Source organism: Chaetura pelagica, unplaced genomic scaffold (assembly GCF_000747805.2).
Source record: "Chaetura pelagica isolate M959 unplaced genomic scaffold, ChaPel_1.0 scaffold473, whole genome shotgun sequence".
NCBI lineage: Eukaryota > Metazoa > Chordata > Aves > Apodiformes > Apodidae > Chaetura > Chaetura pelagica.
Window position 1 is genome coordinate 842,496 of NW_009952890.1, and position 12,378 is coordinate 854,873.

At 34.8% G+C, this 12,378-nt stretch overlaps 1 protein-coding gene across 2 annotated transcripts in view; it reads left to right on the forward strand.

The window, feature by feature from the left end:
* Positions 1-10,970, forward strand: part of GKAP1 (G kinase anchoring protein 1) — a 21,635-nt gene extending 10,665 nt beyond the window's left edge. The window contains exons 3-11 of one of the 2 annotated variants that reach the window (XM_009995467.1): positions 484-561; positions 2,120-2,234; positions 3,310-3,332; positions 4,018-4,170; positions 4,546-4,647; positions 6,601-6,664; positions 8,137-8,207; positions 9,097-9,174; positions 10,923-10,970. In XM_009995467.1, the coding sequence (XP_009993769.1) occupies positions 484-561; positions 2,120-2,234; positions 3,310-3,332; positions 4,018-4,170; positions 4,546-4,647; positions 6,601-6,664; positions 8,137-8,207; positions 9,097-9,174; positions 10,923-10,970 (732 nt within the window). The remainder of the gene's footprint in view (positions 1-483; positions 562-2,119; positions 2,235-3,309; positions 3,333-4,017; positions 4,171-4,545; positions 4,648-6,600; positions 6,665-8,136; positions 8,208-9,096; positions 9,175-10,922) is intronic. The other variant, XM_009995468.1, reaches the window with a different exon arrangement.
* Positions 10,971-12,378: the final 1,408 nt, after the last annotated feature.

Here is a 12,378-nt window from a genome sequence, read left to right on the forward strand (position 1 = left end):
GAAGAGAAGGGGAGAAGAAGAAGGAAGGAAGTTGTCTTCTGTGATCTCTGACCTTCCTTTGAGCTTACGTAGATATATGGAATGGAATATCTTTGGCCAATTTTGCTGTCCGTCTAACTCAGCCTCCTACGGGGGGGTCACAGATCTCCCCATAGTGTCTGAGCCGGCAGAGTGCAGGTGCGGCCTTGAAGCCTCAGTAGTTAGAAAAACATTCCAGTGTCTTATCAGCCTAGCAGAACACACTGTTGCTAGTTACAAGAGAGCTTACTGAAGGAAAAAAAAAATTAGTAAAAAGAAAAATTGGCTTCATCCTGGCTCAAACCAGGACAGTATGTCACACTAATGATACTTAGCTTTTTGACATTTATAGTGATATGTGCATTGAAATGTAAATTTTAGCATAGTGTTAATGGTTTCATCGGGTTTTGTGGGTTTTTTTTAAACAACCTAGTCACATGAAAAATGTTAATTTTTTTTCTTCAGCTGACATCTGAAATGTTTGAAGCTGATCTGGAAAAAGCATTGCTGCTAAGCAAGCTGGAGTATGAAGAGCACAAAAAGGTATTTTGAGGATTCATCCTAATGTAAAAGCTGTACAAGTTGGGGCTTTAATATTAAAAAAATACCCAACACCTAAAGTACTGTTTTCTTAAACTAAATTGTTTGCTTACTCTGTTCAGATGTTTAAAGAGTTCACAGAAATACCAGATTTGAAAGAAACCGTATATAATAGTATTGGGTGGTTTGGGTTTGTTTGTTGTTTTTTTTTAATTTGCCTGGAAAGGTTGGAAATTATCTTTACTTTTCTAGTTTTCTGGCATATAGATGTGCTGACATTTTTTAGGAGTACAAGATATCCCAGCGTTCCTCAGGAAAAATCCAGTACATTTGAAGAACAAAATTATCAAAGCACTGACTTTTCTTTAGGCCTTGAAGTGTTAGTTGTGTTTGAATAATTTCCATTTTTTATATCTTTCTTGTGTTCTGAGTGTAAATATTGTAGTTGTTACAAGCTGTATACATTTTCTTTGCTGGTCAAGATGCTGTTTTCTGAGCTGTTCTTATGGAACACTAAAAAATGGTTCTGAAACAGTATGCTTGTATAAATTTTTTATTTCTACCAGGAGGTTGTTTCTTATTGGCAATATATCAGGAGCCAGTGAACTTACGAAAATATGCAAGTTAAAATGTAATTATACATAAAAAAGAAATAAAAAAAATTGCACATCTCCTTTTGTGCAAAAATGTCTGTACAATACTTCATTTTTTTTGAGGGCCAAGAGAATTTCAAGTTCTTGAAAACCAAGGATAAATTTCCAACTTCCCTACTAAAAGTTCTTTTTTAAAAGTGAAGACAAACTTCAGGCATGGTAGCATAGTATCATTTGTAGATTTTTGAGAATTTCCTATGTATAATTTAACTGTATATTCAAAATATACAGCAAATGAGTATGCTGAACAGATCTTGTTTCTATGGAAAGAAAAGCACTCTGTTTTTCTTTGCTTTCTATATATTTTTTCTTTAAATTATTTACATAGAAGGCTACTTTTAATAATAATTAAAGTATTTAATATTTTAGGTTATTTTTAATAACTGTGACATTGATAATTTGCTAAGAATGTTATTGTAGATGTGTGGGAAGGTGAGACTCAGGTACAAATGGCTATCCTGTCTAATTTCGCTGGGAGTAAGATCAATTGGTAAGAATTTATTTCCACATTTTGGAAATAAAAAGAAGGTACAATAGACCTTTGTTTTTTTAAAGAAAGCACTAACCTTCATTGTGTAGTGCTCTGCCTTCCTGTGTTTGACTACAGTATACTCTCAGTTTCTGAGTTTCTGTATAATATTTTATGTAGGTGATTGATGAGGTGTTAGGTTGGTAGCTCATTCTCTCTTTAGTGAAGAGCAATGCTCTACTTCAAAGAATAGAATTGATGCTGAATTGCTGATATGTCTTGCATTCTGTAAACGAGTTTGAAGCCTGTAAATTACTGCTCAGGCTAAAAATTTCCTTTACATTATTGCTTTTTTTTTTTTTTTTTCTTCATGTAAAGCTTCATGAAAAAATATTTGGGTATTGAAGAAAATTATACCAGTGGGACTTTATTCTTCTAGGAATATGAAAACGTTGAAAATACTTCACCTCAGTCAAAGTCTCTGAATAAGAAAAAGAACCAGCAAGGAAAAGACAAACCTCTTACTGTGTCTCTGAAAGACTTCCAATCAGACAGTAATATAGGTATGCCTTATCCATACCATATGAGCTGTTCTACTTGGAATTGTCACAGGGAGTGTGCAAACAGCAAACTGCCCTTGGTCTCTGTTGATTAATACTGTGTTTAAACAGACACTAAATGGGTTGCAGGTAGTGTGTCCTACCACGTCTAAAAGCTAAGTGTTCATTATATCGTAATGGACTTATTAGATAAGCAGGAAAAAAATGAGAGGGTAAGAAAAACGTTATTTCCTGTGGTATCCCTGGGATGGGTGGGGGACTCAGACACTGGTAATTTGCCTTTTTTAAACCTAAGTGGGTTTTTTTTTTGTTTTACTAAGTTTGCACTTCTCAGCAACCAAATATCTCTGTTTCCTGGGTAATAACAAGTAACTGTTTGTCTTTCTTCCTGATACTGTCTTTTACTAACATGAGTGAATACTGAAATAAATTGTATATACTCATTATATGCATTATTTATATGTTTCACATTCCTTCATCTGTGTCTATACAGCAGAAATTCAGAGTTTTAGTAAAGAAAGCAAGGTAGATATTAGAAAAATAAGAAAGTAATTTATTTTCTGAGGTTTTCCTTTTAAGGATGTTTTTATATAAATCTACAGTATTTATGAAACACATTATTTCCAGATCATCTGAATAAAGGAAAAGGATTGAAAGTACAGCAATCTAGAAGGCATGGAAGGCATTCAGATATAAGTGAGATACATGCTATAAAAGCTTAAATAGACGTAAAAAGAAACAAACCAACAAAATCCTCAAGTGTCTGTATCAAAGGCATTGCCTTCCTCTTTAAATGAAGCAAATGAATACGGTATGATGCTTTTGATTAAATAGATCTGATAGATCTGGGAAAAAATACAGAGACTGATATACTACATAGTTAATAATCTTGGCTTCTAGTGCTTTAGTAATTACTTCTTTTGTTATGACTTTGAGAGGAGAGTGAATGTTGAAGAACTCCAATTAGATGGGATTTTCCACCCCCCACTTTTCAGAATGTCTTGTTTCAATAGCCAGCTGCATAATATATGGGTAATTTATTGATGTAATTTCTTTCTGTTCTTTTCAGATAACCTTGTCAAAAAGCATGAGGTAAGTCTTATTAAAACTCATTTAATAAAAAAACCCCAACTGTAACAAACTGATACATTTAGAAAGTAATTACTTTGGCACTTTCTGTGCTGACAGTTGACTATACATTCTGAAATGGACTGATTTTTTTCCATTTGGAAAATTCTTACAGATACAGATTTAATAGAGATGTATGTCTGCAGTTCTTGTATCTTGAGAACTTAGTATTGGCCTTCTTAGAACTATCTATTGCTGCTTCATTTTTCAGATAGTCTTTGATGCAACTGGAGGATTTAAAAGCATGTTAAATGTACGAATTGTATTACAAAATGGAGAAACAAACTAGATAAAATACTGTGATGCTATTGTGTTGTGGTGCAGTCCACACATACTGAAACATGTAGAGGGAAGAACAGATACCAGTGGAATAAATTAGTGCAGTCATAGTGCAAAATTATTTAATTCCAACTTTATGCTTTTGTGTAATCTCGTAGTCAGCTAAATGTTCACTATAAATTTCCAGGCTCTTCATTTGGTATCATATCTCTAGATGGAAGTCAATAGTATTCTCAGAACGTACAACATAAAACAATGGCTAGATTTAATGGTTTTCCATGACGTAAGCTATTTTTTAAACATGTTGATTTCTAGCTCAATATTCATTTATATATAAAGGAAGATATGTTATAGTACTTACTTTTGACAGGAACTGAACTCTTCCCATTCTTCGTTGCATGACAGAGGATTTTTCAACAGGCTGGAAGATGATGTTCACAGAATACTTGAAAGAGAGAAAAGGAGAGTCCAGCACAGTGATTACAGTGAAATTGATAACGGCATATGTCATGAACAAAACCAGGCATGTAAAACAGCAGTAATTCTGAAGAGAAGTTTGGCTATGGACCTTATTCAATGATCAGAAAGAAACATCTGAGTAGAAGAAAGCACAAATCAAAAGCATGATAATTTTAAAGAATTAAAAAACCTACAACACTGTAATATTCTTATGTAGTCAAAGAGGTATTTAAAATACTTGTTTTTTGATTAAAAATTTATTTATGATGGAAATAACCTTTGCTTCACACAAAATGCCAATATTTATTACTGTATTTCTTACCCTTTTGATATCTACACATGTATACCTCTTCAGTTTTGATGAAAAATTCTTTTCTAGCTAACGGGAATTGAAGTCATATGACTAAATTAATAAAACGTGATGTTTTCTTGCTTGTAGGAGAGTGTTTTGAAAGGTGGTAAAACTGAACAACTAAAGCTTGAGCTTGAAAAGAAAGATGCAGAAATTGAGCAACTGAGAAATAAAGTAACTCAGTGGGAGGTATGTAGCTGACTATATCATCAAATAGGAGACAAAATTTAACATTATTGTAAGTTTGAAACAAAGTATTTATTAAAATGTAACTAATATGTAGTGATGCTTTAGGCTGGCAACAGTTTATGTATTTTCAGAACAAATTATTTCTTCTATACCACACAAAGCAATCTTTCTTGGTAAGTCATTAAGCATCTAAAAATAATAAAAAGAATCTAGACAAAGCATCCAGAAATAAACTCTTTGGCATATTGGTTACTATTTGCTTTCTAGTATTGCTGTTTTCACAGTCAAAAAAAAAAAGTAATCTACGATAAGGCAAGATCTTGAGCAATCTCACTTGCCTTGGAAGTTAGCTCTGCTCTGAGCAGAAGGCTGGACTTTCTTGAGTCTTTTCCAACATGGTTATGTTTTAAATTCTACTCACCTAATCTTGCATTTAAGAACTACATATTTAGGGGATTTTTTGTAGATACAGTACAATATTTGAAGTGGTTAAAAAAAAAATGGTATTTTGTGAGATTTAAAATAAGTTTCTTTAAAGCTGCAGTATAACAAGAATGAAGTGCTATATTTTGTTGTATCTTTTCTTATTACATAAAAGTGAAATTAGAACGTATGTTATAACACACCAGTAAAAAATACTTGCTTTTTAATAACTATAGAATATTGGTATATTCCAGAGTAGCTAGGGAGAATGTCTCTGTCACCGTGTTTTCAGTCCATTGGATGGTATCTTAGCAAAAAGGGCAAAATTTCCATGAGGAGCTGGCATTGGAAAGAAATTGGAAATAAATTGGAAAGAAATACAGTAAACCAACATAGAATTATTTAAAATTATTTTATTACTGTTTTTATTCATTACATAAGTAGACTGAGCAGACTGACAGATTATAAGTTTTCTGATGGTTCAAAGAAGTACTTTTACTTGTAATAAAACCATAAACTTTGTTAACAGCTGTTTTCACTGGGTACTGAAGCTGAAATCCCCTGGTAAAATTTTGAAGTATAAAACCATTCATCTTTACCACTACTGGCACTTGATCACATTTCACAGAATAAACATAAAGATACTTGTGAGGTGATGGATACAGCTGATTCATTTTATTAACTTGTTCGGAGACCTTAATATGGTTTTAGGTGGCCATGAAAGGTCTGGCTTAAATGTAAGTTAATTATCCTCAAGGAATAGTATGATACTTGGAAGTGGAAGATACTGCCTTTTTTTTTTTAAAAAATAGAAGTATGTCTGAAATTAAACTTTTGTCAAGAGCTTACAAGAATGAACAGTATGAATACGCTTAGGACATGAAAAATAAGTTTACAGATAAGAGACGTGGCTAGAACTGACCCTGGTGGCCAATTAAGGAAAAGACTTGAGTTATGAAGCAAGTGTGATGATACCAGGAGAGACTGGAAAAAACCCAAAAAAGTAAGTTCTTGAGTGGTAAAATGTAAACAGCTGAAAAGAAAAAAAAAAAACTGTCAGGTAGTAACAATAACTGCTGAATAAAATAATCTGTGAAGCAGTGGAGTCTTATCCTACTTGCCAAGTAATATGGCAAACTGTTTATAGTGTCTCAGTATCTAGAAAGTGCATTATCATTGTTGTAAATTTTCAAGGGAGAAACCACAAAGTCCTTGATGCCACAGGTCTCTGTACTTCAGGCAGGCCTGAGTCGTGGTTCCTGCACTGCAATCACTTCCTTATTTTAACTTGCTCTAAGCCTTGCGCTTGCTGTTTTTTCTTGACTCTCAGCTATTAATTCACTTCTCCTGCCACATATTCCTTACCTTGGCTGTGGTTTAATCCAGATATAGATGATCTTAAAGGTTTTTTCCAATGTAAATGATTCTATGATTAGATTCTCTGCAGAAGTAATCTTCTTATGTTTATTTCATAGAAAACTTTTTTTTTTAGTAGGTTATATGTGTAATAATTTAATCTCTTCAATACAGGCAAAATATAAAGAAGTAGAAGCAAGAAATGCACAGCTTATGAAGATTATGCAAGAAGGTGAAAGTAAGTAAGAGTTGTACCCGGATACCTAAATGTTCTTTTTAGAATATAGAAGGAACTTTCAAAGTAGCTTTTAAAAAATAATCTGACTTAGTGACAGCTGTAAGGAACTATGAAGCTATTAATTTGCAGTGACTCCTTTGAACTGCAGAATTTGGTGGATAAACTGTGTTTATGTTATTATATAATGAAATAATCAGTTGTGTGTTGAAATTCTTTAACATAAACTGTTCAGTTGCATTTTAGGTACACTGATTCTTTGAGTTTGCTAGTGTCAGCTGTCTGCTCTGGACTGATCTCATCATAATATCTGCTTAGACACACTTTAGGAAACTGTTCAGTTCTTGCATCTTTGCAAACTGTGCTTTGAACAGTTGGAAGCATCATCCTGCACCAAAGCAAGTCTTTTGCCACTCAATGAATAGGGATAGCGAAACCACAGGATTATATATACAATTGTGTGATCATTTTCATCTGTTATAACACTATTCAGAATTTTTATGATTCAGAGTTTATTGTCAAAGTGGGGGAAAAATTCCATATTTACACTCACATACATGTAAATATCCTGCTATCTTTATAGTTGTTATGTGTAGTCATCCTGTAATATTCCAAATCTTATTGGTGATATTTTTTGAGTCTATAACACTAAGCCACACTAATTTGGTTTAAAAATTGCCTTTGCTTTTAGATTTCTTAATTTAGCTCTTGAATGCAGTTCCTTTTCTGGGCCAAATTTTCATATTAAAAAACAAGCTGTTTTTTGTTTTGTTTTTCCCTTTAAGAATGCTAAAAAAACCTATGTCTAAGATAGTTCAAGTGTTCGTAATGTGATCGAACATTTTAACCTGGGACTTCACTACTCCAAGCCACTGTCTGAGCCAAGATGATGTATTTTTATCTTGACACGAAAGGGGTGAATTTCTAAAGTTTTTTTTGTTTACAGAATAGTAACATACAACAAAATCAGCAACTATTTGTTTTTTCTACTGCCTGAGTGTTCTGTGTGTTGGACAGAAGAAAGTTCATGGCAGAATGGAGCCTTGAAAAAGCTTCATTGCTTTATATTAAGAGTTTTAAAATACCCACAGATACTTCTTGGACACTAGCTAAACAGTTTAATCATTTCTTTATTTGAGTAAATAGGGGTTTCCATAGCTATGACTGAACTCCTATGTGAAACCCAAAATTTTGCTCCATTGCCACTATGCAGTTTTCTGATGGACTTGGTTCACAATGAGTATCTCTAAAATCCATGCTGCTTACAGGCCTAAGTGTAGGGTCAGTAACACAAGGTTGGGGTTTCATCTCCAGAAGGTTTCAAGCCGCAACTAATGGCACTGGGAGTTAATGATTGATTTTGGCATTATTTGGAAGTTACAAAACTGTGAAATAAAGCAATGTCACAGTGCTATTGCAGAAGAAGAGCTGCATATTTTGAAGGATCCTCATGCTGTACCTTTCTCTCTTTGTAGTGAAAGACAAAGCGGAAATACTTCTACAGGTTGATGAATCTCAAATTATCAAAAATGAATTGACCCTACAGGTAAGCATGTATTTCAAAGATGCTGCTTGTTTAAGGCAAAGGTAGAGGTGTGGGACAGAGCTGAATCAAAAACTTGTTTAAAGCAAAAAATATTACATTTTAACCTTAGCCCTGCAATATGTGTGTCAGAGCACATGTATTATGTAAATCTCCAGTATGACTCACTTAGAGCTGTTTCCAGAAAGCCGGTAGACCTTAGCCTGAAATGGTTTTGCCCTGAACAGCACCTTAAGTTTATAATTCCCTGGTAACCCAAGCTAGGAAGCTCAGAAGGGTGCTTCAGAAGATGCTTATTTCTGGAGTGTTTTTTGTTCTTTGGGCTTTTTTGTGGGTTTGGGGTTTTTTTTGTTTTGTTTTATTTTTTCCTAGTCTCAAGTTTTTGAACACAAGTGAGCTACAAATTGCCTATGACATGTCAGTTGGCTAGTGACTGTAGCAGAGAGCATGCAGAGCTTCCAGGTTTAGTTTTTGGTCTGCAGTGACTATTAGTTCTAAGCCCTTGACTTGTCCAAATGCCTTATGTATAAGATGGTACCATTCTGTGAGGGTGATGTAATAAGCTTACCTGTGTTGCATAATACAACATACAGTTAGATATTTTATGGAATGAACTAACTAATGCAGAGTTTAAAAGTCAGAAGAGTTCCTAACTTCCTAGCTTTTCTATACTATTACACTGGCAAACCAGTAAATGTTGCCTGGTAAAGAAAAATCAACAAAGAATATTTTACTTGTACTTTCAGTTCATGTACAATCATAGCAGTAGTCACTCTTGAACTCCTCATGTTTTGCCTCTTTGTCCAGCACAATACTAATGGAGAACAACATTGACTTGGTAAACTCACAGATGTTAAGGATACTTTATAAGTTAATATTCTGTATGTTTTAGGTAACGATACTTCATGCTGCATTAGAGCAAGAAAGATCCAAAGTGAAACTCCTGCAGGCAGAATTAACAAAATATCAGGTACTGTTGTTTTATATGTTTGTAGACATACCTGTGTTCAGTGTAGCTGTAACTCTTGTGAAGTAGCATGCTCTGAACCGACCCATTGGCTCTAATTATTCCAGTTAAATAAGTAGTTCATATTGTAGGGAAAAAAACAGTAGCAAAACTAAAGTGCAGTTATGGCAAGTTGAGGTCTGCCACCTGTTTTACATGGTATAAAGTTTTGTACTGTTTAAGTATGCTGGTCAGTAAATATACTTCAAGCAACAAATTGTTTCGTTATCTGTGTGTAACTGGACTAACTGTAAACTTCATTGCTTTTTTTGCCACATTCTTTCTTTGGTTCTGTATCTAAGTTCTGTCTTTGGCCAAATCTTTGTAGAAGATTCACAGCAAGTTGTGTTGAAATACAAGAGATAAGATCAGTGTTAACCTTGCTGACTGTGCATATGCTGTTTTGTTCAACTTGGCTGCTAATGCAGTGTTTAGTGTATTTCAGTCAACTTTTGCATAAATAGTATGCTGCTTAACCTTTTTATGGTTTTTGAAGAGTATTTGTGAATAAGGGTTTGTACATGTGCATGACTTGACACATTTTGGGGTGGGTTTTTTGCTTGATTGGTTTGACTGTGACCTTTTACATGAGTTAGAAGAAGACTAGCACATAATGGAACTTCTAACAGAGCCATGTAGTCTCTGGCAAGCAATCCTATTTCAAGTTGCAACACATTGTGTTGGAATAATATAATTCTGTGAAAATCAGCTCATCAAGCCATAATTACTCTTTCTGAAGCAACAAACCTTTTCACATTACATGGGGAAATTTATGTAATCTCTTGGGTTTTTTTCTGCTTTTTTCCACCTGTCACTTTAAAACAAGTGAGCAAGTTCCTTCTTAAAATTGTCTTGCAAGTGTTGACAAACATATATGCTTATTCAATTGCTTAGAGACAAGCTGAGAGCCTGTACCACTAAGTGAAACATCCTGTATCAAATTCAGTCATTCACAGTGTGCTCTTCTGACTTACAGCTTCAGACTTTGTTTTCCCCTCCCATTCATGCCTTTGCTAATGTTAAGTATTTGTCTTCTTAAATACAAATTTTTTAGTAAGACAAATTTATTTTGTAGTTAATTGTAATAAACAGGATTAATAGAATATAACTGCATCAAATTTACAAAAGAAGGTCTTTGATACATGCTTAATAATTACTGCAAAATTCTGTTACTCTTTTACCCCTGCCCTCCCCAGTCTAATGCTTTTTTCACATCTTCCTGTATTTCTTGTTTAATTCATAGCCTTGGATTTTTTTGTTTGGCTGGTTGGGATTTTACTTTTTAAAGTTTTTTTAAAATGTATTTTGTTTTAAGAAAACTGTCTTACCTGCCTTGCAGGAAATATTGGTTCTGCTTTTATTACACTTTTATGTAATCTTGCAGGTTAACCCTTCTTACATTTACTATTTTTTGTGGCATTGTCTTTGATAACAGGAGGCCTGCTTTTTTATGGCATACTGCTCTGAAACATAAGGATGCCTTTAAAAACAACCAAAACAAACAAGTAACTAAAATCTGTAGATTAAAAACAAAGAAGAAAAAAAAAAAAAAAAAACTGACAAAAAAGCACAATAAACCGTTTTTATCCGTAGGTGTCAACATCTCACTTATGCATCCTTTAAGTGCTTCTACTGTTTTAATTTATATAACAGTATTTCATGTGTATGGTCTGATATATAATCTAAATATTTGGTTTAATTCTTTCTTACAGAGTGGGAAAAAAGGGAAACGACACTCAGAATCTGACCAGTGCAGGTGATCTCCTCTGCCACCAGGATCAAAGCAAAAAAAACACAAATTCTTTCTTCAGGGTTTTGCAGAAATTTATATATTTGTTGTGCAACTGCTCAACTATGCAGTTTTTGAAGAGAAACTAACAGTTACTAGTTCAACAGTCTGAATAACTGATTTGTTGCACTTTCTGCTACAGAAAAATTAGAAAACTAGTATTCCAGAAGAGCTGAAACCAACTGAAATTCTATTAGTTTTTCATCATTCAATAAAGTTTACTCTTCCATTTCTGTGTTTGAATTCTTGCTTTCCATAATTTCTTAATTAAGAAGACTTAATTGAATATCAAAATCAAGATGCATTTGTATGCAAATAGTCCAAGTTTCTCCAAGTCAAAACTGAAAATGGGGTAGTTCATGCACAAGCATCTTGCTGGTTTTGAATTCAGGCAACAGTCATTATATCCTCTTCTTGGAGAACACCACACGGTTCAGCGATGCCAAATGCAACATCTTGCACGTGGGCTGGAGCAACCTCTGGCATCAGTATAGGCTGGGGAGGATTAGGGGATTGAGAGCAACCCTTCAGAGAAGGATTTGGGGTGTTGGTTGATGAGAAGCTCACCATGAGCCAGCAATGTGCGCTTGCAGCCCAGAAAGTAAACTGTGTCCTGGGCTGCATCAAAAGAAGCATGGCCAAGCAGCTCAAGGGAGGTGATTCTGCCCCTCTGCTCTGCTCTGGTGAGGCTCCACCTGAAGTATTGTGTCCAGTTAGGGAGCCTCCAACACAAGAAGGACATGGAGCTGCTGGAGTGGGTCCAGAGAAGGGCCATAAAGGTGAACCCAAGAGCTGGAGCACCTCTCCTATGGAGACAAGCTGAAAGATCTCAGATTGTTCAGCCTGGAAAAGAGAAGGCTCTGAGGAGATCCTGTTGCAGCTTTTCAGTATACAAAGGGGGCTTATAAGGAAAGAGGGACTTTTTAGTAGGGTCTGTGGAGACAGGACAAGGGGCAATGGTTCTGAACTGAAAGTGGGTCTATTTAGGTTGAGCATAAGGAAGAAAGAGACACTGGCACAGGTTGCCCAGTCGTGCATGCCCCATCCCTGGAAGTGTTCAAGGCCAGGTTGGAATGAGCCTCAAGCAACCTGGTCTAGTGGGAGGTGTCCCTGCCCATGCAGGGGATCTGGAACTGGACAGTCATTGATAGGTCCCTTCCAGCCCAAACCATTTTGTGATTCTGCAATTCTTAGATATGTATCCTTTTCATACCTACATGGCTTTCAGCTGCAAAATGCAGTTTCAGATGTGAGCAACACACATGTAAAACAGCTTTCCTACTTGTTAACTTTGAAAAGTACCCTGTGTCATCTAGCAATAAACAATTCCTCTCGTGTTACAAGACAGAGCTTAAACATGGTTTTGTCCCATGTTAATT